The sequence below is a fragment of the Charadrius vociferus genome, unplaced genomic scaffold (genome assembly GCF_000708025.1).
Source record: "Charadrius vociferus isolate BGI_N301 unplaced genomic scaffold, ASM70802v2 scaffold1285, whole genome shotgun sequence".
In the NCBI taxonomy this organism is placed as follows: domain Eukaryota; kingdom Metazoa; phylum Chordata; class Aves; order Charadriiformes; family Charadriidae; genus Charadrius; species Charadrius vociferus.
The window spans coordinates 174,389-201,255 of NW_009648435.1; the positions used below are offsets into that span (position 1 = coordinate 174,389).

The window sequence follows — 26,867 nt, forward strand, 5'->3', positions numbered from 1 at the left end:
GCTGGCTCATGGGCATCCTGTTGTCCCCCAGGACTCCCAGGTCCCTTTCTGCAGAGCTGCTCTCCAGGAGGTCACCCCCAACCTGTACCAATGCACGGGGTTATTCCTTCCCAGGTGCAGGACCCTACACTTGCCCTTGTTGAAGTTCATTACAATATAATGAAGTAGAACATAAACCTCACATGAAGGAAGACCTTCCTTGCTCTGAATTAGTAATACTGTGTAAGCCTCATGTTGTGAAACGACTTATGAATGCGAGGGGGTGCAGTGCATCTGGAGAGATTTGTGACATTTTTGTAGCATCTTTACTTCTCCTTGGATGTTTCCTCTTTCCATCTTGACAGTGGGTTGGTTTGTTGCTGAAATGGCCAGGGAGGTGGTTGAAAACTTGTCTACAGTTGTATTGGCTCATCCAAAATTGCTTCAGCGTCCCATTACTTAAGCTTATTCAGACCACTCCGTAAATACTGACGTGTACCAAATTTTTTTGCAATTAATCTGCATACTTGTTCAGCATGTGTCTGTATACCTACTGATATTTTGTGATGCAAACTAAAAATGGAAGAAATCATTTCTGCTGAGAAAAGTACATTTTAAAGAAAATGGCGTCAGTTTACGTTTTCTAGATGCTAAAAAGTATTTAAAGCGGTGTCCTTCTGAAGAAAAGCAGAAGGTTTTACTGCACAGCAAGATAATGTGGTTAGGAAAAATGGTAATTGAATTACCTAGCTTGAAGAAACTATCTGAAAGTTGTCTCTTTTTAATTTGGAAAAATTGTGGATTGGTTGATGTGCAGCAAGGATAATGTAAATATACAAAGAGATGTTTGCGGCCCTCAAGACAGCAAAACTGGCTATCATGTAAGCAGAATACAAATGTCAATATAAATGGCAATAGTCAGATGTTAGCCGTTTTATTCATTAGCTGAGGCACACCCTCACCAGAAATGCCCATTTAAATATAGATATTTTTTTTTTTTAATTCTGCTGCTGGGACCCTTTGCAGAAATACTAACTTCCTGCTTGGATTTTAAGAAAATATATTGTGACTGGATGCAAAATAATCTGTCAGCCTGGGGTAGAAGTTTTTTCGCGGGGGAAAAATTTCTCCACTCGGTGCCAAAGTTAAATTACTGCAAAAATGGTAAATTCTCCTTTTCAGAAAATGAAGGGATGCCTTACCAGGAGATGTACAAGGCCATTGTGAATTGACTTGTCACTGGATAACGTTGTTTGGCTTTGTTCAGCAGATCTCTGTCCATACGATGTCCGGATGGTCCCTCCTGGCCAGCTTCACCCCACCTGTGGCCACAGCTCTGTCCCCCACTGGGTCCTCTCCTGGGAGGTTTCTCTGGCTTAGGAGATGGCATTGGGGAGGTGCTGTGCTTTGGGGGACGCGCTGCAGACGGTGCAGAGTTTCTGCCCCAAGTCTGAGCTAGTTCTGTGCTGAAAACACTCATGAGTTTGAAGGGTTTGTTTAATTACCTAGTCATAGAGTTGGGTTTTTTTTCCCCCCTAGTTCCATTGTTTAGGATAAATGAAGTGATAGTCATCTTTTTACTAGAGTACTTAATTGCCGTGAATTTCCTTGGCTAGATTTCTGAAGTCAAATGAACCTGCCTGTGTTTTTTGGAAAGCTTTAAAATAGTTCCCTAAAACAAGAAATGTTTGTCTTAGAGCAGAAATTATTAAAGGAGGTGCTGTGGGGCATCGCTGTGGGACCCAGTACCATATGTGTGACATCCTCAGGGCAGATTTTGGTGTGGTTTGGGCTCGGTAACTCAGAGCGTATGGTCTGGAGTCACCGACCTACTGCAGCCGGGCTGTTGGAAACATCTGCGCGTTGTGCTTTGTGTATGGAGGTTGGCTGGTGGGGAGCGAGGGATGCTTGAGGGATGGGTTTGCGATGCAGGAGGGTGTGTGAACTCCCTTGGGTGACGCCTTTGCTGAGTGCCTGTGGCTTCAGTTGGGGAAGAGAAGCGTCCAAGTGTATTCGAGGCACTTTCTTGTACTGTGTTCAGTTTTGGGCCCCTCACCACAAGAAGGACACTGAGGTGCTGGAGCATGTGCAAAGGAGGGCAACAAAACTGGTGAGGGGTCTGGAGCATGTCTTATGAGGAGCGGCCGAGGGACCTGGGGGTGTTTAGCCTGGAGAAGAGGAGGCTGAGGGGCCACCTTATCGCTCTCTACAACTATCCGAAAGGAGGTTGCAGAGAGGTGGGAGTCGACCTGTTCTGTCAATTAACAGGTGATAGAACAAGAGGAAATGGCTTCAATTTACGCCAGGGGAAGTTTAGATTGGATATTAGGAAGAATTTCTTTACTGAAAGGGTCATCAGGCATTGGAACGCATTACCCAGGGCAGTGGTGGAGTCCCCATCCCTGGAGGTATTTAAGGGTTGTGTAGATATAGTGCTCAGGGACATGGTGTAGTGGTGGGCTTGGCAGTGTTAGGTTAGTGATTGGACTAGATGACCTTACAGGGCTTTTCCAATCTAGGAGATTCTGTGATTCATAATCAGACAGAGCAATTCTCTTAATTCACTGAATCCTTCTCAAGGACCTGCGTCTTCCCTCTCGCAGGAACGGGGGCCTGTATGCTGCTGTCTCTGCGGGGCTGAGGGTCCACGTCTTCCATTCTACTTGCTGTTTGAAACAAGCCTTGCCCTTTGCTAAAGGGATTCCCGTTTAGCTACAGAACCGTGGTGCAAACCTGGTGAGAGGTTGAAAAGCAGCATAGCCTCGCGGTGGCCTTGTTCGCAGAGCCTCGGGCACGTCTGGCCAACATGGGACTCGCGGGACTTGCCTCTGGACTGAAGCTCGCTGCTTGCCTTCCTTTGAAGTGCCACTCTGATCTGCTGCTCCTGTGGGCAGAGGAGGGATTTTGCATCTCCTGGCCTAGCCTGCTAATAAGATGTGTGTATTTTGGGAAGGCGTGGGTTTATTTGAGCAGCAGCACATGCTGGAGGGTTTGGGCACCAGCTCCTGTTCCCTACATGTCAAGTGCTCCCGAACAGGAACCTTCCTGAGGAATACAACTTTGTTGGGTTTTTTTTCCCCCCTCCCTTGCTTTCACATAAACAACTGCAAGAGATTGGGAAGAAACAGTACTTTCCTTAAATATTTTCACATAAGCAAGTTTCTCTCCTGTCTTGTGACTGAACAATGTTAATGAGAACCTTTGACAGTCCGTTTGCTTTTTGGCTCTGACCTGTGCAGCCATATTAAAGATATCCTGTTTATAATAGCCGTGTCTTTCCACTGCATTGTTCAGCTGGAGGCAGCCCACATGGCTTTTCGTTTGTAAGTATTGTCCTCGGCTCCCCGTCCTTCCTCTCCCGCCAGCGTAAGGGGATTTCAGACGGATTCTCTGGCTCTGAGCAGCGCGATCTACACTTGCCCCGTGTTCAGTTAGCTTGTTTTTCTTCTGTGCTGAAACTACAGGACTTAGACTTTTGAGGTGAATCCAAAAACAAAGCGAAAACCCTTTTTTTTGGACATAGAAACATAAAACGGTAATCAAGTCAGATTGCAAAGTGGCGTGCTGCTTTCCTTTATGGTTACGAGCACCGTGGCATTCTTGCTGGCTTCGTGCAGGCTATAACAAATGCCGCTGATTCAGCTGTACGCTCGGTGAGTTCCCAGGATTACCCAGGCAGTTTTCTCCGTATCAGGTTAGACGCGCTGCGCAGCTCGCTGCCGGGCCTCTGCCTTTCAGCAGAGGGCTGTGAGAGGAGGCCGGGAGCATCGTCCGTGTGCCTGGAGAGCAAACGGCGGGTACTGCTGCTCCTCCGCTCTGGCAGGGAAAGGAAGCAGGGCTGGGGCGTTTTTGCAAGAACAAGAAAACAGGTTCCTGAAACCTTCCCGCTTAACTCCAGACCTTTTCTGGGTAAAGGGAACAGAATGCTTTGTTTTATGTTTAGAGTTGACTGCTAATTGTCTTCCATTTTTATTTATTTTCTCTTTGTCAGAAAAAATAAAAATAACCCCAAAATCCCAAGCCCCAGGCATTGTCAAGCATGTTAATAATTTAATTGCATCTAGGTTGGATTATGCACAATGTCCTTCTCATTATCTGTTCCTGCTTCTGGTACTTATTATGCTTGCTTTCTTTTTTTTTTTTTTTCCTCCCTTTTAATTTAAATTAGGTAGTTGCTCTGAGGCTATAAATTCTTATCTTCATCACAGGAAGTCCTAGTTTGCATTAATTACCTCGAATTGAAGCAGTGAGGCAACTGAGCTTTAACTGTCTTTAGGGTGAACTTGAGGTTGAGCTGAAGTTGTCTTCAGGGTTGTTCTTAATCCATATTAAAATGTCCTTTTTTTGCATTGTAAATGCTTCATATGTTTAGATTTCATACGCTCAACGGAGCTCCACACGCTATGGTGCTCTGAATCTCTTACTTGATTGCTACCATATTTTGAATGATTTGACTGGAGCGAGTTGTTGATTCTCACGTGACGTCTATACCAACTTGAAAATACCAAATCACTGTGCTGCGTATGCAAAGACCTTCATCCAGTAAACAGAATAATGGTTACATTCATCCTAACTGTTGTAATGTTTGGGTTGATTATATTCAATAGAGATAATCGGACTTTAAATCTTTGCTCAGTCGATCTTTGAATGTCTCTTTCAGGAAGCAAGAAGAAGGAGAAGGAAAGGCCAGAAATCTCCCCACCGTCAGATTTTGAGCATACCATCCATGTTGGCTTTGATGCTGTTACTGGAGAGTTCACTGTAAGTATATCTGCCTTGAAGTTGCTCGGGAAATAGCTGTGGGTCAGTGCTGTAGTGAAGCCATTGGGGTGTTTTTGAATGAAGTGCGAGCTGGTCTGCTCATTTTTATCAAAGAAATAATTTCACCGTGTATTTGTACAACACACAGAGTAATGAGACTGTGACCCGTTAGCGCTTCTTCAGTGTAAATGTCAGATCCAACGGTTGGTGCCACCTCAGAGAGCCTTCCCTGAGAAAAACCCTCTTCAGTTTAGTAACACTGGTTCTGTTGAGTGCTTTTGTATTCCCATTCCTCACATCTGACTTAATACACTTGACGGGGGTGACGTCACGTCGACACGGGGGGCTGGAGCCCCTGAGTGCTTCAGGTATTGAGCAGTCAGGAGGGATTTCAGCTGTGCCTTGATTTGTGTTGTATCACCTATAGGCGTATAGCTCCCCATTAAAACCCCATCCTACTTGTTCATGTGCTTAAGGCTGTATGTGTTATGCTTTTTGTAGAAGAAACAAATTTGTTCTGCTTTTAAAAAAAAAAAAATCTTTAAAATAGAAGGATGCTTAAAATAGCCTGGTTTTTTTTTAGGGAATGCCAGAGCAATGGGCTCGGTTGCTGCAGACCTCAAATATCACAAAGCTAGAACAGAAGAAAAACCCCCAGGCGGTACTAGACGTGCTGAAATTCTATGACTCCAAAGACACAGCAAAACAGAAGTATCTGAGTTTTTCTGCTCCAGGTGAGACCAAGTGTGTGCAAGGCATATTGAAGGGGAGTTGGGTATTTGGAACACAGTCTTCCTCTTTCAGAATAATAAATCAGATTTGAGTGCTGAAAGAGCAAGCAATGAAGAACAGATATTTGAAGATGGATTTAAAACTTACTGGAAACTGGCGTTGTCCAGATAATTTCCTGTTTCAAGTGGGGAGGGGAAGAAACGGAGCTGGATAATTCCAAATAGCAGCCAAAATTAACTTTGACAGGCTGTGTTTACGAAGCTGGGGCTCGGAGACTCTGATTAATTGGTTTTGTGCTGGAGACCTCACTCCTCCTGTCTGTGGCCAAAATAGCTATCTGCGAACTTGATGTCACCATGTGGTGACATCAAAGATGCAAAATAAGTTGTGGCTCTTAAGTCGAGAGATGTGTGGGGCGGCTGAGAGAATGACTGTCCTACAAATAGATGTGGTTTTACCTAGTTTTCTTCCAAATTATGTCTGAAAATAGCTTAGTAATAAGGCTTTGTAATATACTCATCCTTGATTCAAGATGCCACTAAGGGAACAGAAATAGCGGTTTGATCCTGATTTCGCACCTCAGTAAGACAGAACAAATAAGTGTGACGAGCAGTGCTTGATTTGGAAAACTGTGTGTGAGTACTCGAGTGAGGTGAAGAACAAGTTGGGAAATTAGTGGGTTTGCTTGCCCTTAGAGGGGGAGGATTTTAAAAACTTCCTTCTGCATGGACTTAGAGTGCAATACTGGGTTTTCCTCATTTGTGACCATGACATTTTTCTTTGAGAGATAAAAAAGATCTCTAAAGTGGTCTGTATTCTTTACTCTGTAAAGTTCACTTTTTATTAAAATTTTGCTGATGATTTTTATGTATTTCTGCTATTTGTCCTATTTAGAAAAAGATGGTTTCCCTTCAGGAACACCAACGGTGAGTATGTTTACTACTCGTTTTGTCTTCTTAGGCACGTACAAGTTCAGGTCTTCTGTATTTGTTATATACTGAGTCTTGCAGTATAAAACAAAATGAGAATTTTTTGTGGAATAAAAATGTAGATTGGGGTGTCAACAGAGCGTATTTCTCTGGAGCAATAGTATTTTAGTCTTGTAATAAAATATAATAGGGCACTTAAACCACTCAACCTATCCTTTTCTTTTGACATCAGTAGGAATTCTTTTATCTTCATGTGGGGGGGGAGGCAAGTCTTTAACACTGTAGGGGAGACAATTTTGTTATGTTTTGTTTTTTTTTCAAATTGGGTAAAAATGTAGACCAATGCCAAAGGTTCAGAGCCATCAACAGCTGTGGCAGATGATGATGAGGATGATGAAGAAGCTCCTCCTCCTGTTATTGCTCCGCGGCCAGATCACACAAAATCGGTGAGCAGCTGTAGAACTTACAGTGCAGACCTGCATTTCTCAGTATTGTAGGACTTTTTCTACTTCTGTTTTCTAGCAAAGTGTTCCATTTGTGAAATGAGCTGTTGTAAGTTTCAGGGAAAAGTTCTGGGTTTTATTTGAGCTTACTAAGAAAATGCCTCCTAATTTCTGGATAGCCATTGGATCAGAAATCCTGAAGTTAATGCTGATTTGTTTGTTGGTTTGTGTTGAAGACATCCAATTAAGCCTATCTTTCAACCCAGGGTGCAAGAGGGGGCTTTTTAGTCCTAAAAAAATACAGGTAGTTTCTGTAACTTCGCACAGTACAGTGGTACAAGCATAGCGTGTTTGATTATTTTATTCGATTCCAGTGTGATAGCCTCACCAAATATACTACCTAAACCCAAAACAATTCAAATTTAAGATTTGAAAGCTTATTTCACTCACAAAGTCATAAGCATTGCATGAAAAGTTAAATGCCTAAGAAGTTGTTCGTTAAGTTTCAGTGTAGTCGTCCTGAATTACACACCATGTTAATAATGTCGCAGGGATCCCACTTATTCCAGCTCATTTTTTTGAGTGTGTCACGCGTACATTTTGCCACTCTGCCCACTTATTTTTGCTTCAGGAATGCAAATGTGAATTGTGTGTATTTGTCAAGTGATACTGCTTTATAATTGCCTGCTCTGGGTATGTAAACTTATAAAATGTGACAGGTCTACAGTTTGATATTTCTAGGGTAGCTTTGTATGTCTGTGAGGAGAGGAAATTAAATAAAGCTCCAAGAAGATCCCCCAAATTGGGGTTGACTTCAAAATTCCAAAAATGTCATGCTGTCTTTCGTGGTGAAGCATGAATCTTTGTCCTTTAGAACTTAGTTGATCTTGCTATTAAACAGTGACTTCTGTGAAACTTGGAAATCGCAGAAATTAAAATACGTGAAAGGGCCCCTCCTGTTAACTAGTGTAGGTTGTAAAGAATAAGGCAGAAACACCACAAAAAGTTGGTCTGTGAAAGTTAAGAGTTAATCTCCTGGCACCCGTGATGTTCAGGAGGTGGCTGGGTTGTTTTGGAGGTCAGTAAGGTTGCCAGCGTCTTGATTTGCTGGACTTTTAATGTTTCTCAAATCTCATTTCTGCCCCCAACCTCTTATGTAAAAATGGTGCTTGGGGATCTTGGAAGAACTGTGATTGTTTTCAGCTGAAGGTCAATGACTGCAAAGAAAATGCTCAGGTAATTGCTCTCTCTCAACAGATTTATACACGGTCTGTAATTGACCCCATCCCTGCACCAGCCAGTGACACTTCTGTTGACAGTGCGACGAAATCGGGCGATAAGCAGAAAAAGAAGACCAAAATGTCAGATGAAGAGATCATGGAAAAACTACGTAGGTGTTTTTTATTTCAGATAAATACAGGTCTTAAGACTGGAGACGGGATAGTAACTTTTTGCCCTCATCCTTATTTTTGTGTAAGGGTTGTGTGAGTACTGTGCTTGATGGGGTTTGTGTCAGACAGTAGCTGAGGGCGCTGCATTCAGGAGCTGTGCTGATTTATATGCATCAGAGCCCTATTGGGTAAAAAGAATGGTAGAACAGGTTTTTTGGCTTGAAGTTTAGTTTGATAATGTGATCTGTGCGTATAATACAACCATAATAACACAAAATAGTTTCTGCTTTTGCTTGGTCCATAATCATCTTGAAATAGTTTTTCACCATGTATGCACGTTCCTGTGCTTAAGTCGAGATCTGACTAGTTTCTAGACTTGGCTAAGCTAATGGATTTGTCATAACCTCATACTGGGTTTGCTACGCAGAAGACTCATTAAATTGAGATGCTACTGGGAAGTAGCATGATCTGTCTGAGGTGGGGCCGTTTGCCACTGGAACTGAATCAGGAAGCTTTGGCCGTGTCATGCATCAGCCTTCATTCCTTGAGCTTGACCCACTCTTGGAGGTACCTTGGCCAAGCCAGCCCTCCTAGAGGGGGACAGCAGGATCCGTGTGTGTTTTCAGACAGAAACAGCGTATGCTGTGCTACGATAGCAAAGAACGTTTCCTAAAGCTGTGACTCCTCAAAGATTTTGTGTGGAAATGTTTTTTTGGGTTTGTTTTTTTTTTTTAGGCACTATTGTGAGCATAGGAGACCCCAAGAAAAAATACACCAGATATGAAAAAATCGGGCAAGGGTAAGTGTTCACCCCAACTTTTATTCTCAGGGTGTCAGTGCTAAAAGTGGTTCTTGTTCTGCAACTGTCGTGTAGTGACTGCTTACTGAAGCAAGCAGAAATGTTGGCTGTGTTAAGCAGGGGAAAAAAAAAAAGGCGGTGAAGGCTTTATACAGCAGTGGAAATTTCGAGATGTGTCTTTGAATGCAAAAGTGTAGCGCTGTAACTTCCCTGTGGGTGTATCTAGTCCTCTCCTCTCCCGATAAGATGCGTTCATCCGTTTTGTAATATGACCGCTGAATAGCGTGAGGGCATGTCAGAAGGCTCTCTGTATGCTCAGCTAGCAATACTGCCTCGACTGAGTTATTCTTCCAGTGGTCCTCTGAATCCTTCTGGGGAAAAAACATATAGAAAGAAGTTCTGGCTTTTCCAGCTTTGATGCTATATATTCCTAACTCCTGCTCTATACTGTCTACGTAGGTCTGTATGCGTTTCTGGGTGTGCTTCCCCTGGGAGAATATGAAAAGTAATACCTACTACAGACAGGGCTGCCCAGCTTATCCCATCATAGGGAGCAGCGTAAGTTCTGGGCATCCTGAATGCAAGAGGCATAGCTGGTGTGTCATGGTTTGGGCTCTCAGAAGACAGCGTATTTGAGATTAGTTTGTTCTGTGTGAACCGACTGGCATTTCTACGCTACCCTCGCTCTTAACGTCTTTCTGATAAAGCTCTTGCAACATGGAAAGCTGACACGATTTTGTGTTTGTGATTTGTCTGTTCACCCGCGTGTTTGTTACCGGCTGTAACGTTTTTCTTCACAGGGCTTCAGGTACAGTTTTCACAGCTATTGATGTGGCAACAGGGCAGGAGGTAAGATTACTGTGTTCATTGCCATGAAAATACTTTTTCTGTATAAATGTTCTTCTGTAGGTGGCCAAAATGATTTGACTAGATTTCTTTCTGTGGGTCCCATCTCTGCTATCACCTCCCAGAAGAATGTTTGTCATCATCATTTGAAACAGTGTGTGCCTTGTTCTGTAGTAATCAGATGATGAAAGCTAAAAATAGAGTTTTGTCTTTCCACTGAAAGCAGAGGGAGCGAGGTGTTCCAGAAATGGGGTTTGAAAACGGTTTATCCTTCAAGAATTCTGGGCAGTGGAGTCCTGCATTTTCAGAAATAAAACTTTGTTTAGTCTTCGCGCACTCGCTCTCTAGTCCTGTCTCGGTGGAGGTGATGGATGCGCCTCTCTGTATGGAAACCGCTTGTCCCATATGATTCTTTGTCGTGGTTAGAATGCCTTCTCCGCATCCTGCTCTTTGCTTTTACTCTTTGGTGTCTCCGAACCCGCCCAATGAAGTTGATGACATCAGCAATACTCTGCATGTGTGTCATCCAGTGCTCATCTCTGGTTCCTGGGACTAAAAGTTTAGGAATTACTTGCTTCTCTTTAAATTCAGATGTCCTTAATTTTCCTTTAAAGGTCCGCAAGTAGCCATTCCTTTGGTCACTGGTCAGTAATTACCCTTTCAACAGTAACCACATTTACGGTACTGTAGTGCATCATCACATAGTGATAAAATTCAGGTTTTTCGATCATTTCAGTATATTGTCTCTTAATTTGCTTTCTACATGCTGCAGTACTTTGTGTCCTCTTACAGACTGCAGACTAAAGTTTGTAATCCAGTTCCTTTCTTAGACCTCCTCTGCGTCTTGTCAGGCAGGTGGGCTAAGTGTTGGTTGCTTGCAGTGTCTGCCTTCGTGTGTTAAATGGATGCGGTATTCCGGCTTCCTCGGTGCTTAAGGTCTGAGGATAGAATTGGGGCTGTTCAGCAGTAAGAAAAGAAGGCCAACGGGGTGGATTTTATTGCCATTTTCAGCTCCCTAGCAGGAAGGCATAGAGAATACGGAGCTAGACTACTCTTGGAGCTATTCAAGAGGTAACAGCCAAAAATTGCCATAAGGGAAATTTCGGTTAGGTATTAGAAATTCTTTTTCCCTTGTGGTCAGGATGGTCAAACATGGGAGAGGAGGCCAGAGAGGTTGTGGAATATTGGCTCATTGACATCTCCATTCAAAACTCAGTTGCACAAGACCCTCAGTAACCTGCTCCACGTTGGCTGTACTTTGAGCAAGGGATTGGACCAGTTGACCTCCAGAGGTCTCCTCTAACCTTAGTTATTTTGTCATTCTGTGCCACAAGTTTTCTTCTCTTAATGCCCTTGGCAATATGGTAGCAATTGTTTCTACGGGATTATATTGGTTCTTGCCTTTGGTTTTGGACTCATGGGTAGGTTATCTTGTAAAACTCCCAGCTGCCACCCCAAAGTGTTGCAGCTAGCATAACTGGGAGAATTCTTCTCCCTTTTCAAGTTTGGAATACTTGTCCAGGACATTAAGCTAACCAGGATAAAATAGGTCTTTAGCTTCCCTTTTCTCTCTGGGATAGTTCTTTGGTTTAATTGCTTTGAGAGCAATTCCTTCTGCCTCCCAGCATTGCTTATACCCAAACACTGCTTTGGTCAGAAGATACAAAACCGAATTTCCCTGCCTTGCGTTGGAAGGCTTATGCTATCACTCATAGTTGCTACTCTTCTGCCTTAGGCCTGTTGATGCGAAATCGGGCGAGTATCTTATCTCCTTTGCTGTCTGTTCTGGCCTTTGTTATTGTTGTGGATCTTTTCAGCTGCAAGAGGATGATGTTGGCTATGGGTGCCAGTTGTATGCTCCTCAAGCCATATTCTTTTAAGTCGTATGCTAATAAATAAATATGTTGCCAGCTGCAAGCTGTGCTAAACTCCTTTAATCCTGTTACAGAATTTCTTCTAACTTTTCACTGTATTAAGAATGACACTCGGGTTTGAGTGATTGCTGTTTTATTTTGTCCTATTCAGGTTGCTATTAAACAGATAAACCTGCAGAAGCAGCCCAAGAAGGAGTTGATTATTAATGAGATCTTGGTAATGAAGGAGCTAAAGAACCCCAACATAGTCAACTTCCTGGACAGGTAAATGCAGAGAACTGTCTGATTCCTTCATCCCTGGGGGTTTATAGAGGTTTTAACTTGATATACTTACACAGACCAGGACTGCCTGTACCTAAGGGTCTCATAAGCAAGAAAAAGGTCACCTGTTATAGGGAATGGTCTTGATGATTCAGTAAGGAGCTGCCTTCTGCCACGAACGCAGTGCTGCACGTGGATCAGCGGTGGACAGGAGCACAGCTGGATCAATACTTGTGTGTGAGATATGTAGGGTGTTGTCCTGCCCGTTTAGGTATTAAAAAGCACACAGCTTTTATTGTCAGTGTTTACATTTGAGGCTGCCTTCCAGAGTTTTGCTTTCTTTACTGTTTGTCTTGAGTGCTTATGAATCATTTCATTGACCAGCTCTTATCAGTCATTTTTCAGTTCTCGATCTCTTGATGGCAAACGGGCACGCTTTTCATTTTCTGTTTGTAGTTACCTCGTCGGAGATGAATTGTTTGTGGTGATGGAGTATCTAGCTGGAGGCTCACTAACAGATGTGGTCACAGAAACATGTATGGATGAAGCACAGATTGCTGCTGTTTGCAGAGAGGTGAGTATTATAGTTGATGAGTACAGGAATGAAGGGACACTCTGTTCCCATAGATTTTATGGTACACTTAAGTTAGGACTAATTGCAACGATTGCTGTTGGAGCCATTGAGTTAGGAAGAATGAATGATACTGAGAGCAGAAATCAATATTAAAATTACAGAAAACAACAAAATTGAGTTTGCCTCAAAATTGGGGGTTTGCAAATTGTAGTGCAGGAGCTATGGCAGTTTTGAGCTGGGTGTTTGGGAATGTTAGGTGATGGAGCAGGTAAAGATTCGTTGCCTGGTCCTACTGACAGTGTTAACAGAGAGAGGTTACTAATGTGGACTGAGGTTCAAGTAAGAGCAATGAAGGAGTTTAGCAGCTGGAAAGAATGTCTTTTTTAACTTTGACTAACAAAGAATGTTCAAAGGCACCAAAAAGAAAACTGACTACTCGTGTATATATATATATATATATAGGTAATGTAGAAAGTAGAGATGTGAACGTATTTAAAAAAAGAAAAAGCAAAAAGCTTTAAAGCTTCGGATCGTGTTCCAGAAGGAAGAAAGGGAACTGTGTTTGCTTAGAGCGTGAAAGTGAGTCTGATGAAACAGGAATACTTTAAGAAACATGTACTAAACCAAAGATGAACTTGATGCAGGCTATCCCTTTCTCATTTTAGTAGTTTTCAAAGTGTGTAAAATCTATAGTGCTGTGACAGTTAAGCTTTCTTTATGCATTTCTCAGAAAAATAATTCTCCAAAAGATTGTATTTGGAATATTTTTAAGACTGTGGTAAGATTTTAAATGAAAGAGTTAAAAATAGCTGATGTCACAGCTTATCAGTGGTTTCTGCTCTGAGTCAGAGTGCCAGCATCCAGCTCAGGCTTGATTTATTATGGCAGAAGGAGAAGTAATTGTGTTATTTGCTGTGCAGGAGAAACGTAGGCTTTTAAAAACCCCATTTGACTACATCAATATGACATCTGCTTTTGATGACTCACCAAAAGGGAGGGGAGGGAAAGCAAACTTGTACATTAACATGTATGGGCAGGTAAAGGTTCCCTGAGAAACCAGAGCTGGAAGCAGAGAACCGAAAGTAACTGTTTACTGTAACAGTAATTAACTTTTTTGAGGAAGAAGTCTAATACTGAACTATGCTACTTTATCAAAACTCTGCTGCCCAGTACCTTAAGTACACTTGATTCTGCAAATCAGTGCCACTTTGCTAAAGCAAATGAAAATGCAAAAAACTCACTGGGGACCGCATCTGTGCCAAGTTGCAAATGGTAAATATTCTGCTGATATTAAAAGAGAAAAATCTTACTTTTCTTTTTTTGCCTTTTATTCTCAAATAACAACAGTGAATTTCAGTATGTTTTTAGGCAGAAACTTAGTGTGAAAGGTTTTAATCTAAAAGCAATGCAAAAACGGGATTAGTGACTTCATAATGAAGATGGTTTACAGCCTTCACTGCAGGAGAGGCTGCGTGCGTGTTGAGAACAAAGTCCCACCGATTCCTCCTGGGGAGACTTCAGGCTAAAAAGTTCTCACATGGTTCCTCTGGAGTATTTGTGGGAGGTTCCAAAATTAACATTTTTGAGAGCATCTTGGGTGATGACGGGGTGGTGAGGAGTTTTATGGGTTTGTTAAGATAGCAGAGAAACTCCATGGTTAAATCATGGTTGACCTCATGAGATCTGGAGAGTACTTTTTAGCACAAGAGCTTCCTCTGCTGGTTATTTAAAATAATATCTGTTATATTTTGCACTCACCACTGGCTGAGGGTGCAAGCATTGCTTTTGAATTTGTACTCATATACGCAAATTGTGTTTCTATATGCTGAATATTGTGGGGGTTTTTTTCCCTTCCCATCCAGTGTTTGCAAGCACTTGAGTTCCTACATGCCAACCAGGTCATCCACAGAGATATTAAGAGTGACAACGTGCTGTTAGGAATGGATGGATCGGTTAAACTAAGTGAGTACCAGACAATTGTTTCAAGGTTCTGTTTTCCCTTTCCTGGTCAACTTTGACTTGGAGAGTGTAAATCGGCAGAAGGAGAGTTGGCAGGGAAATGTGAGGTGAATTTTTATTGACTATGAGTGACCGAAATTTGTTCGGTGTTATAAAATATATAGCTCGCAGGTAGCGGGTATTGACATCCCGAGGGCCCTAAGACTAAGGCTTTGAACGCGTTAGACCGGAAGGCTGTTGAAGCAAACCCATTGCCACATGAATACGTTGGTAAATAGGAAGTAACTGGCACCACACAGTGAAGCAAAGATGCGAATGATTGCAAGAGAAAAGCTGCAGCTAACTGCAGTTGCTTTGTTAGTCTCTTCGGGTTGTCATGACATGCTTTTCATCTTTTGCCCTTTTCATTAGAAGGCCTCTAATAAGAACATTGTACATTATTAACCGTTTATATTGCAGTCTGCTCTGGGTCTCCTTTTCTTGGACTGAAAGTGTTATGCACTTTCATTAATATAATCATGAAATGACAAAAGAAACTACTTGCTTTTCAGGTAATTGTTATGCATGCATGGACTTGTGTACAGACAGTCAGTTTCTGGTGTGTGTAAATGTGTGTGGCAATAAAAAAAATGTGAAACCACATGAAGAAACTGTCAGAACTGTTGAGAGAGAGGTGCATTATCTGACTTCTTGGTCTGTAGGAATGTGCAAAGCATAAAGTGACCAAAGAGTTAAGGGATGGTGTTTTTACAGTCGGGTTGGAATTTGAAATGCCACGAAAACGTATCTTAGAAATTTCCCTTACTCTAGATGGTTTGCAGTCTCATATTGGTTATGAGATGGAGGGTGAAAAAAGATTTCAAGCAACCTGTTTGCTTACCAGCGTTGTTGGATGCACTGCTTGCTTGCATAGGAGGTTTTAATTATTTTTTTTTTTTTTAAGGGGGTGATGTGTTTGTGCACAAACTGTGTGGATTCAGAGGCTGAAGATAAGTGAATAGTTACAGTAGAGGATACGGCTGAGAAGAGTCAGCTGGAGAAGGCTCAAAAATATAAGAGCTGTCAAAGCAAAGCAGAGTGGCGAAAGGACAGGGTTAGCAGCCCATGTAAAGAAGCATCGGTCCCAGGAGATTGGGCAAGGACAAGGAGGAAGGAGAGGCAGGAGAAAACAGGAGCTAGCCGTAAAAGCGTCCTACATGAAGGGGAGGTATTGTAACCGGCGTTGAGAGTAGCTCTTTTGCTGTGTGATTATAGAGCTTCTAGCAGTTGTTGAGGATGGAAGAAGATTGCACCTTGTTTTGAAGCTCTTCCCCTTCTCTGGGGGATTACGGCTTCTGGGAGGCTGGCGACAGGAGAAGTAAGAGGAGCCACTCTGCCTGTCACCACTACATGCCTACACGCACTCCTGCTTGGTGAAACTGGGTTCTACGTTTTGCCTGCCTTTTCCCTCCTTGCTGGTGGCATGGTGCTGAAGGCCTCGGTGGTAGGTTGGCAGCCATACACTCCATACGCTGCTGCCGCTTCTCGGGTGCGTTCATTGAATTAAGGTGTGCTTTGAGTTGAGTATGACACCTTGATAAAGGCCAAGAAGCTCTGGCTTTGGTGGCTGCTATAGGTTTGACTTCTTTCTTTCTTTATTTTTTTTTTTTCCAGGCAGCATCTTGACAGTTGGGGGCAGCTCTTTGTTAAATTGTCCTCGGTACAACTTAGCGTTTTCGTGACCGTGGCTCTCTTGTCAGCACTGCGTGGCATAAAGCTTTCAAAATTGACTCAAAATTTTACGTTCTCTCTCTTTCTCTCTCTCTCTTTCTCTTTCAAACTTAGTGTCAATGATAAGGTAATATCTGTCTCCTGCCTTAACTGTGTTCTTATTGATGCTTTACATGCCTGGGAAGTGGGAGTGCTGCAGCTGGATAAAGTAACATGATGGAACATGCATTGCTGCTGCACCTGAAGGCTATAGGAATAGGTGACTTTTCTTGTTTTCTTGAGTGTGGTTGTTCTCTTTGGTAGTTACCTTGTGGAAAGGTTCGTTTGCCCAGGTTCCTTCTGCTGAGTGGGGTAGTACTTCACACCTGAAGCCTTGTTTCCATGTCTCTGTCAGCTGTAGTACCTGTATTTGGCGAGCAAATTGCTGTGAAATGTTGAACTTGGTAGCTGCACAAATTAAACCTGTTTAGCAGGGCAGAAGCCGTGGTTTGTGGATTTCTGTTTTCTAGATCGGGCTGTATACCATGCCATGCACAGAACACTTGCCTGCTGTGTTCTGCTGGATTTTTTTTTTTTTGGCTGTTTTCAGTCTAGGAATCTGGAAGACTGGGCAAAAATACCATTCTTCTACAGGATAATACTTGTGTTGCTTTTCCAGAGGACAAAAAAGCCCTATCTTCATACCACGGAAATCTGCCCTGCTTAAACACCTTCAGGTTTTGTATCTATCTTGCACGTTGGATTCTGTACCATGGAGAATATAGTGGGGGGGAAGAAAAAAAGGAGACATCCCCCAAGCCCCCCAAGTGTGAAAGAGTAAAATATCTGTGTATTAATAGAGGAGTCTTGTAGGAAGCCCACTTACTTGGGGTGCACCAATTTAACTTTTTAAAATTCTGTTATCCTACAGCCGACTTTGGTTTCTGTGCTCAGATCACCCCAGAGCAGAGCAAGCGCAGCACTATGGTTGGAACTCCTTACTGGATGGCTCCTGAAGTGGTCACGCGGAAAGCATACGGCCCTAAAGTGGATATCTGGTCTCTGGGCATCATGGCTATCGAGATGGTGGAAGGAGAACCCCCATACCTCAATGAAAACCCCCTGAGGGTAAGAAGCCCAGATGCGGCTAGAACTGTTTGTGGGTATTTACCATATGAGTGTTTCGGTCATTGTTCATTGACAGTATCCACATTAAAAAGAAAAGGAAATGAAAAAAAAACAACAACAAGCTTCAGCAGTGGAAGAAAATTCCTCCAAAAGGAAGACAGCCATCTCTGAGTTTGGTCAGCCCTACCCTGAATTTTTCTGTTAAAAAGTTGATTACCTGCTTGTAATTAAAACACTGGACTTGCAACCCAGTCTTCTGTGCTAGTTTAGGGAAAGTAAATCCGTTAGGTTGTGAAAAATGCTGCTTGTGTCGGAATTTGATGTTTTCTTTGCCAAGGTAAGTATCTGTTGCCGAAAGATTTGGCATGTTATTTTGCTAGTAGCAAGAATAGGTCATGACTGCGTAGAATTGTGGCATTCTTAGTTTTTCATCTCATCAGGGAGAGAAGTAGGCTGCAGGGCCCTTTCTCATCTAGACTAGGGGATTGCCGCCAGGCAGGTCAGTTTGAAAATTTGGCTTGGTTATACAATATTCCTCGTTTTACAGGCTTTATATTTGATAGCAACTAATGGCACGCCAGAGCTGCAGAACCCCGAGAAACTGTCCCCAATATTCCGTGATTTCTTGAACCGATGTTTGGAGATGGATGTAGAGAAAAGAGGATCAGCCAAAGAATTGCTACAGGTGAGAATCAGCTGCTTCTCACAAGTCTGAGATACAGAAGCCACGAGTGAGGTCAGCCTGTGATTAAACCGCTCTGTGGACCGGCACTGTCTTCTTAGTGTTTTCTTTTGAGGACTTCAGTGGAGAGCAGTTGGTAGGAGCTACAGTCATCAAAGATTATTAATATAAACTCTGAAGTCTTTCAATTGGTAATCTTCATTCTGCCACTGCTAACGCATCCAACAATTTGCAAACTTACTGTAATGGAGCCATTGAAGCGAGCAGAATGGCACTGAGAGAAGACGTTTGAGCAGGAAACCTCTGTGTAGTGAATTACTGGAAAAGGAAAAGCTCTTTAGGGGCGAGGAGGATGTGATTATCAGGCTTGAGGTGATCTGGATCTGTCCCTTCGGGAGCTGGGCATTGATAGCGTTTGCGTTGCTTTTCGTACCTCAGGATGAAAAGGGCTGTGTAGATGTTTGGCTTTTACAGGCTTTTTAAACTGTGTCTTTCACTGATTTACTGTGTTTCTCTCTTCCTGGCAGCATCCCTTCTTGAAACTGGCCAAACCTCTGTCTAGCTTGACGCCACTGATCTTGGCAGCCAAAGAAGCAATGAAGAGTAACCGCTAACATTACTGCCACAGCCTTCATCCTTTTTTTTTGTTGTTGTTTGTTTGTATTTTACAAATCTTTATAATATATGAAATTGTTACACTTCTGGGGGGAGGGAAAGGATTTTTTGGGGGAGGGGGGGTGGGAAACGTCTGCAAAAGGGAAGACACTCTCATCCGGAAGACACCCAAAATAAATTGCGGTGACTCTAGCGATCCCTGTCTGGGGTCCAGAAGGAATTGAGGACTGAATTACTGGCCTTTTTTAACTTTGTTGTTGTTGCAGACAGCCCAGAAATGCCACTTACTGTGCCCGGGGGTTTTAAGGGTTTTTAATGACTTCGCTGTCACAGCTCCCATTCATCGTACCCTTCTGGGTACTTTCAATACTTGAATGACAGATTCAAGCTTTTGGAGAGCAGTACTAATTTTACCTGCTGATCTCTTTCGCTCTTCTCTTCCTCCCCTCTGCCTGTTTACTTTTAAACCACACTAGTAAGCTCTCATATTACCAGATTCACGGCAAGTGTGACAAATGTGAAGGTACATCTTGCCCCTCATTTCTTTTATGGATTAGCTGTTATTGTACTGTAGAATTGACAACTTGGCTACTTAAGAAACCGTAACATATTGAGGTGTGTTTTGCTTTTTAAGATGAATGTGGAGAGAAGGGGAAGAGAAGTATTCAGCTGTTTCTCATAGGCCTGTGCTCTGGGGACTTTTAATCAAAGATGTGGCCTCTTTGTAGAAACTTAGCGATCGGTCAAGTCTTTGGATGTCGGTTTATGGATATGTAGGTAGGGGTCAGATACTTTATTTATGATCAAACGATCAGCTATAGTCAGGGCAAGAAAAAAAATTCCAGCTGTCTTCCTGTCTGCTCTTTTTTTCCCGTTAGACTTGCTGGCCAGAAGCTTAAGGGATAATGTGCTCGGTGCGCTGGGTGGTTCAAAAACATGTATCCTATCTGTGCTCTGACTTGGGCTTCGGAAGTTATGCTGGTGCCTTTGACTTTTTTATTTTACGTTACCCTTCTTTGTATCAAATACTTTTTTGTATATGTTGTAATTTTTTTTTCCCCCCCGAGCAAATAATGCATCAACCTAAGGAGTTGTCAGAGTTTAAGTATTAGAGCTGTTTTTTCCAGTTTTGTATGTGCTCCATTTGTACTAATGAAATCAGAAGAACAAATAATCACATCTGAGGACACTGAAGATACAGGATTTTTTTAAATACGATTCAAACAGAAGATTTATGCACACCTGGAAATGCCAAAGCGCTGTTCTGAGAAGAGGAAAGCTGAGAGGGGAGAACAGTGCCGTCAGACATCCGTGGGGCTTATTTGACTGACTGGCTGGTTCGAAGCTGAGGAGACGTGCGGAGGGAGTCCCACCGATCCTTTCTCGCTAAAGACATTGTACCAGCTGGAATGGCTGAAATCAAACATTAATGCAAAAAAAAAAAAAAAGTGCCTCTCTGAAGGACAGTGAGCAAACTTGAGCAGTTGAGTTCTTGGGGTGTTACCAGGGGCAAGTGCAGAAGAGCCTGTGCCCCGGCTTCTTCTAGTCTATGCATTTCAACTTCCCTGACAGTTTAACGAAGAGCCAACTGTAGTTACGATGTGCCAAACGATTCGGTGAAAGGATAACACTTAGTTTAGTGGGATTTTACTGTATTCCCAGCGGGGCGGGACCTGGGACAGATAAGGTTATGGCTGGGTATGGATGGAGGACCCTGAATAAAAATTATTTGCACACTTTTACAAACGTTGCTGGCAGAAGATAGATGTCATTTTCAGATAATTTTGGTATTTGTATAGTGATAGAGATGATTATGTTTTGGGGACTGGTAGCCAAGGTATGACAAAACCAACTTCCAGCTGAGAGCGGCCGGCCGGACCAGCGGCGGCTGTTTGCGGTGATGATGGAGGGGAAGCGGAGCGAGGGTCTTGCAGCGTCCGCTGCGACTCGGTAGCTTCTAGGAAATAGCGTTGTACCAACAAGATGCCTTGGCGGTATCGCGGGTCAGCTTGCCTTCTGCTCTAGCGCAGTAGTAAATAATTGATGTCGGATCAATTATGTTAACTGCTCCATCAAAGGAATAAATCCCTCGAGCTGTAAGTGTAGGAATAGGTATGGTTTTTAAATTTAAGGAAGTGTCTCGTTCCAGGCAAGTGAATCTAGATGCATTTCCCAGGCAAAACGTAGTACGAGCCATGGACATTGTAAACACTGTGTGATGGCAATGCCCCAGTTTGAGCACGTCTGGCTCCCTGATCAAGTGAAGTAGCGAGAAGGTTTGGCAGAAAAAAAATAACCTGTCACACCAATGATTCCCTCTTTGTCCGTTGCTGGCAATGGGCTTTGTGAAACTCCTTGTGCCAGAGTTAAACTGGGAGCTTTTCTTTCTTTCTTCTTTCTTTTTTTTTTTTTTCTGATGGCACAATCTAGACAGTAAGATAACTTGCAATAAATTTAGGGTTTTATTAAAATAGAAAACCAAGAAATCATAAGTAATTTTAACTTATTAGTTCACTTTATTGATGAATGAGAACGGTTTAAAACATGTGTTACAAAATTTGTCCAATTTAGTGTACTTTAGGAGATTATTTCCAAACTTTCAGCTGTTGTAGCACACGAAACTTGGCCCAATCCAGAAGTTATCAAAACCATATCTTGGCACTTGCTGGGTGACCTGGAACAGTGTTTAGCTCTGAAGTTCAGAAGTGGCCACATCTCCCCTTCTGCCCTGCAGCAGTTTTATTGTTCGGTCAGGTTTCTCACATCCCCCCACGCCTGCTGCTAAAAAACGGGGATGGAGCTGGCAGAGGAGGAGAGCCAGGAAAAGGTTGCAGTGCTGTGCTTTTGTGTCTCAGTAAGATCCTGAGTCAGATTCTGACCCAATACGCGTGTGATACCTCTGAGCGTACTGTACAGTGGGGCACATGGAGCTGGGCAGCTTACGGCTGAGCTGCAAGTGTGCAGGGAATGGGCGACTCCTGGGATTTTCTCGTTATCATGGAATAAACCAGACTTTTTCATTAAAAGCAACCATGGTGCTGGGAATGCGCGCTTTGACCTGCCTTGAGTGTTAACAACATTAATTGTAGGCTTCCCCCCTCCCAGCTGTGTGGCGGAGGGAGGTGTGAAAGTTGTGGCTGGAGAGGCTGGGGAGGGAGCCAGGAGCATGGTCAAGGTCTCTCCAGCTAGAGTGGAATAAATCAACGTCTCTGGGTCGTTTTTCCCTCTGTTCCTCACGCTGTCAATGGAAATGGAAGTAGGTGCAAGCTTTCTTTTTTTATTTTTAACTGTCTTCAGATTTTAATGTTGCCTTTTGTGTAATTTAATCCCATTATGTTATTTAATTGTTACTGCAATATTAACTACTGTATTTGTTGACTTTGTTTAATAACTGTTCTTTCAGGGCTAGAAATAAACTTTTAAAAAACATTTGTTTTTTTCCCCCCCCTTTCCCGTCATGAATTTATGCCTTCCAAGACAAGAGTAGCTGAAAAGAGTACACATTTAGATGTCTTAATGAGATTACCAGAATGTATTTGTTTGTAATTAAGCTTCTTACGAATGCTTTAATTATGATGGATATCGTTTTATGCCAAACTCGCCTGTCTTGTTTATTTTAAAATTCGATTACTCATCAGTGTCTGTACCAGCCTGGTGATAACTACAAACTTGCCTTGCCGCCGCGTGCTGCTGGCAGAAGGTAATGCCTCCTGCAAAATGCTCCAGATCACCGATGGGAGGAGAGCAGCTCTGAAACGCCTTTCTCGCCCGCTGTGGAAGAGACATCCCTTGCTCTTCTTGCGAAGGGAGCAAAGCCGAGCCCAGCCTAGTTCGTTAGAGTCGCGTCTTCCACTGCTTGTTTGCTGTAAGGTAGTCTTTTGGTAGTGACTGGGGTGGGACTGATGGGCCAGTAAACTGCGATCGTGGCAATAGGATGATGTTCCAGTAACTGTTCCGAACGAGACTGCTTTATTTTTGCACCGTGAATATCATCCAGTATCCTGCAGAGAAACATTATGGCAGAGGAGATGCGGGGAATCTGATGTCCTGGTGCCTGCTTGGAAGCCGCTGCTCCCGGTTCTGCGCCATCCCCGCGGAGCAGCGTTTGACCGGCAGAGCCGAAGAGGGGGAGGACGCCGGGAGTCACCAGCTCGCCTCCGACTGGCGATGATATGGATGGTGCCTGTTGGGAGGCTGCGGAGACTCGCTCGTGTTTTTCATGGAAACGTACAGAAATGCTGTGGCGTGTCAGCCTAGCTAAAAAACCAGGGACATGTAAATGAATTTACTTTGAGAGCGGTTCAGTTGAAATCCAGGTGAAGTTTCTGTCTCGGTTGTGAATGTCGAGGACTCACCGTGTCGCGCGTTTCCTATCTGTTGTTGGGAAATCATCTCTTCCCCTTTCTTGCATGTTGTACAAGCTTTGCTCATACCACTGGCAAAGGGAAATGAAGAAACCACTCGTCTTCAGAAGCCTTTTCAACCAGACGTGAGAATGTTGTTTTGCACAAAGCACTGTCTCTTCAGGTTAATTAATTTGTTGTAGTATCTTTGTCTTTATATATAATTGACCCTTTATGCATTTAAACCGATGATCTCTAACTCTGCATTTAAGTGAGTTTTGCATTTAATTGATGGGGAGGGGGAAAAGTTGGTGAGAGGAGGGGGAAGGTGCTTGGTGGAACTCGCTGGTGATCGGTGCTCGAAGGCGAGCAGGGCTCTGGCTGGATGCGCTTTCCACCGGTGGAAAGCGGCTAGTCCTTGCTCGAAAAGTCCTATTGAGTCTTGTGTGAACTTGCTCATCCCTTGCATCTACCCAGCCTGGACTAAAACCCAGCCCCATCTTTTTGGATCCTCTTTTTTTTTTTTTTCGAGGGCAGTGATTTCTCCCTTCTGGGGCTGCTGTTTGGTTGCAGTGAATTCACCGTAAAGCCGAGCACAGTTCTTCTGACTGCGCCAGCAACGAACCGCTTAAAACTGGGATGGCTGAAAACTGAGGATCTTCATCTCTAATTAACGTTTTCGAAGTGGTGCCTGAAGAAAAGCCTTGGCTTTCAGCGCGATTTACATCCAAGCAGAGCGGTTGCCTGCCAGTGCCTGCTCCCAGGGATTTGTACAGCTGCGGGTTTTTTTTTTCCCCCCTATTTTTATAACTTGCTTCTTGCTCTGGAGATTGTTTTTCATGAAAATAACCATCCTCAGTCATGTGAGAAAGGTATGTGAAACTGCTGAGCTCAGCTAAATTCTTGCTGGTGCTCTCTAGATGTGTGGAGGAAGCAGGTTTTTCCAAGAGCTTTTTTTCCTACTTTGAACTCCAGCCTAAGGAAGGGGCTCTGGAGATTGTTTTTCATGAAAATAACCATCCTCAGTCATGTGAGAAAGGTATGTGAAACTGCTGAGCTCAGCTAAATTCTTGCTGGTGCTCTCTAGATGTGTGGAGGAAGCAGGTTTTTCCAAGAGCTTTTTTTCCTACTTTGAACTCCAGCCTAAGGAAGGGGGCTTTATTTTTTTCTTTATTTTATTTTTCTTGAGTGGGGGAAAATACCAACAAGCGAGAATGGTGAATTTCTGCCTGTAATTTTTCCATCTGCTGCCTGTTCCGAGTGAGAAGGGCAGCGCTGGTGCAGCTTCTCCTGCTGTCGTTCTCCTGTCCCAACGGTGGTCCTGCTTTTTCCCGTTCCTGACTGCCAGCCAGTGCCTGCAGGGGGAATATCTTCTCCATTTCAAGACCCATTTACCTATTGACCTGATCATTGAAACGGCCTGTAGGGACTGATGGGCTTTTTCTTTTTCTTTTTAACGGGATTTGCCCACTGGGAAGCTAATGATTGCTCATCCCCTTTAGGAAGCTAAAAGGCCACCAGACTTTGGCTTTGGAGAAGATGTGTTGAGTCAGTAGAGAGGAGGATGGGACTGGAACATGTGTCTCGGTATGTCTCAATGCACAGACTCAGGTTTTTGGTGTTTTCTGAAGAGCTTGTGTGGAACAAATCTGCCTCGCTGTAGCTGCAGGTCAGCGGAGAAGATGCTGATGGGACTCGAGGCATCTCCATGGGATGTTCCAGAGGGGGAGTCTTCCTAGGCACCGACCTCTCCCTTGAATTCAAGGTTTCTAGAGCCAAGGACGATCCATCTTTGGTGCTTTTTCCTCCTCGTGAATGCTTGTTTTAAGGATTCGGGTCTTTTCATGAAGCCCAATTAGCTTGTGGCTCTCCTTGAGCCCGTTTCTTCTGGCTACCTGTGGGAGGAAACCTGCTGCCGGCTTTCTGCTGCCTTGTCGCAGCAGCTGATAACGGGTGGCTGCTCTTGGAAAGCCCTCATCCATGCCCACCCCCACCCCCCACCAGCAAAACTCTGCTTAAATAACCTTACGACTATATCCAGCTGTAGCTATTACGTCTTTGTAGGTGAAAATAGTGTGCTGCGGGAGAGGTTGTTCAGCTTTTGTTACCCTCCAGTGTTTTTTGGACCATTTTATTTTACTTAACTGCGGGAATGCCAGCTTGTTCCTATCCCGTGGCTAAAAACAAACCCCAAACCCATTTAAAATCCTGCATTTTAAGCTGTTGTAGTTCTTGACAGCCCTGAAAGCTAATTTGGTTTAGAAAAGACACTGTTCCAGCTACAGAAAAGCGGTTTTCGGTGCAGGTGACTGAATTTTTCGACAGTTTTGTTTCTAGAAAAGCAGCCATGCAAAGCCCCGGGGACTCTTGAAGGGGTTTTGCCTTTGCGGCAGCCTGAAGTCGTGGTCCAGGACAGAGCGTACGGCATCCGCGTTAACGGGAGAGAGGAAACGAGCCACGTGTGTGTCTGGCGTTATTTAATCCCCTAATTCTCCAGCTTCCAGCTCGTCTCCCCAGCCTGGGTTAAGTGTCCCACAATTGGAGGATGTGCTGTGGGCATAATTACAGGCGATGGACGGGAAACAGTTTTTAAGGACCTCTGAACACTCGCTTCCGAAGGCCCAGCTCTTAAAACACTTGAGAAGAAGGGACAAATCGGTTCCTGTGGGAAGGAAGAGGTGTTGGGATTTTATTTTTATTTTTTTTCCCCCACGTTTACCATGGGTCTCACAATGTTTTCCATGTCACAGCTGCATTTGGAGGAAGGGGATAAGAATGCACTTGCTTTGTAGGCATTAGCACATGGCAGCTTTCTTTTACAAGAGGAATTAGGAATAGTAGTGTACGGGGCAATGCCTTAAACTTCCCCCCCCCCCCCCCTTTGTTTGGATGATTTTTGCTCAATGGCTGAGATGGGCTCCAGAGGAGGGGCTCCGGAGATGCTCTCCAGAAGGGACCCATGAGAAAGCTCTTGTCTTCTCTATCAAAACCCTCTGTTGAAACCAAGGTTCAAATGCTGGGAGGAGGGATTGAGCCTTGGTACGGGAAGATCTGTGGTGTTCCTCCATGCAAACTGCCCAGCTGTCTCCTGCGTCCCATCAGCCAGCGGTTCTCTTCCAGGGACTCGGTTTGGGCTGGTGTTGCTGGGTCTTTGCAAGGTTTTGTTTCTAAAGATGGGACTCTGAGAAACCCAAAAGTATGGGGAGATGGAAAGGAACTCATTGGATTGCAATGTTATGTTTTTGCGGGGTTTTGCAGCGATGAGTGGCTTTATCTGACCAAGACTTTGCCAGAGGTGAATTTTCACAAGGTCAAAAATATTAATTTTCTGAGTCTTTTAAAGCACGTTTCATCTTCCTTTATTCAGGCAAGGTCGTCTGCTCATTTGAGGCAAAAGATGCACACTTGTCTTGCCTTCTGGAGAGAGAAATGGGTTAAAAATGGTAAAATCGTGATATGTTTTGAGGCAGGCAAACCAAAACAGGGCCGTTCTGGTGTGGAGGAGGGGAGGGTTGGACGATGGGCTGTTGCAGGGTGATCCTTCTCCCTCCTCGGGCTTCCCAAGGTCTCCAAAGCAAGTGCCATGTGCTGGGATCACCGGGGACCCGGTACCTGCCCAAGACCACCCTCGGGCGGGCACTCAGTGATGGCAATGACAGTGGGAATGAAGATGAAAGGAGGGGGAGTGGTGCGGGAGGAGATTCTGAGGCCAGCCATGACCTTCACAAGCATCTCCAAAATGTGCGTGAGGGCACCGGACTGGGCTTTGCCCTGGGCATGGAGTACCCAGCACGGCGGCCCCCATGCCCAGCAGCTTTTTGGGGTATGTCCCACCACTTGTCCCCATGATAGCAGAGCATGC

General features: G+C 43.8%; 1 protein-coding gene across 2 annotated transcripts in view; it reads left to right on the plus strand.

Annotated features, from left to right (window-relative positions):
• PAK2 (p21 protein (Cdc42/Rac)-activated kinase 2) overlaps window positions 1–19,118 on the plus strand; it is a 21,481-nt gene extending 2,363 nt beyond the window's left edge. The window contains exons 2-14 of one of the 2 annotated variants that reach the window (XM_009885393.1): window positions 4,640–4,740; window positions 5,324–5,474; window positions 6,367–6,398; window positions 6,740–6,847; window positions 8,102–8,234; window positions 8,971–9,034; window positions 9,835–9,883; window positions 11,906–12,018; window positions 12,472–12,589; window positions 14,452–14,551; window positions 17,169–17,365; window positions 17,913–18,050; window positions 18,575–19,118. In XM_009885393.1, coding sequence (XP_009883695.1) covers window positions 4,640–4,740; window positions 5,324–5,474; window positions 6,367–6,398; window positions 6,740–6,847; window positions 8,102–8,234; window positions 8,971–9,034; window positions 9,835–9,883; window positions 11,906–12,018; window positions 12,472–12,589; window positions 14,452–14,551; window positions 17,169–17,365; window positions 17,913–18,050; window positions 18,575–18,661 — 1,391 coding nt within the window. In that variant the 3' untranslated portion in view covers window positions 18,662–19,118. Of the gene's footprint in view, window positions 1–4,639; window positions 4,741–5,323; window positions 5,516–6,366; window positions 6,399–6,739; window positions 6,848–8,101; window positions 8,235–8,970; window positions 9,035–9,834; window positions 9,884–11,905; window positions 12,019–12,471; window positions 12,590–14,451; window positions 14,552–17,168; window positions 17,366–17,912; window positions 18,051–18,574 lie in introns of both variants that reach the window. The other variant, XM_009885392.1, reaches the window with a different exon arrangement.
• The last annotated feature ends 7,749 nt before the right edge of the window (window positions 19,119–26,867 follow it).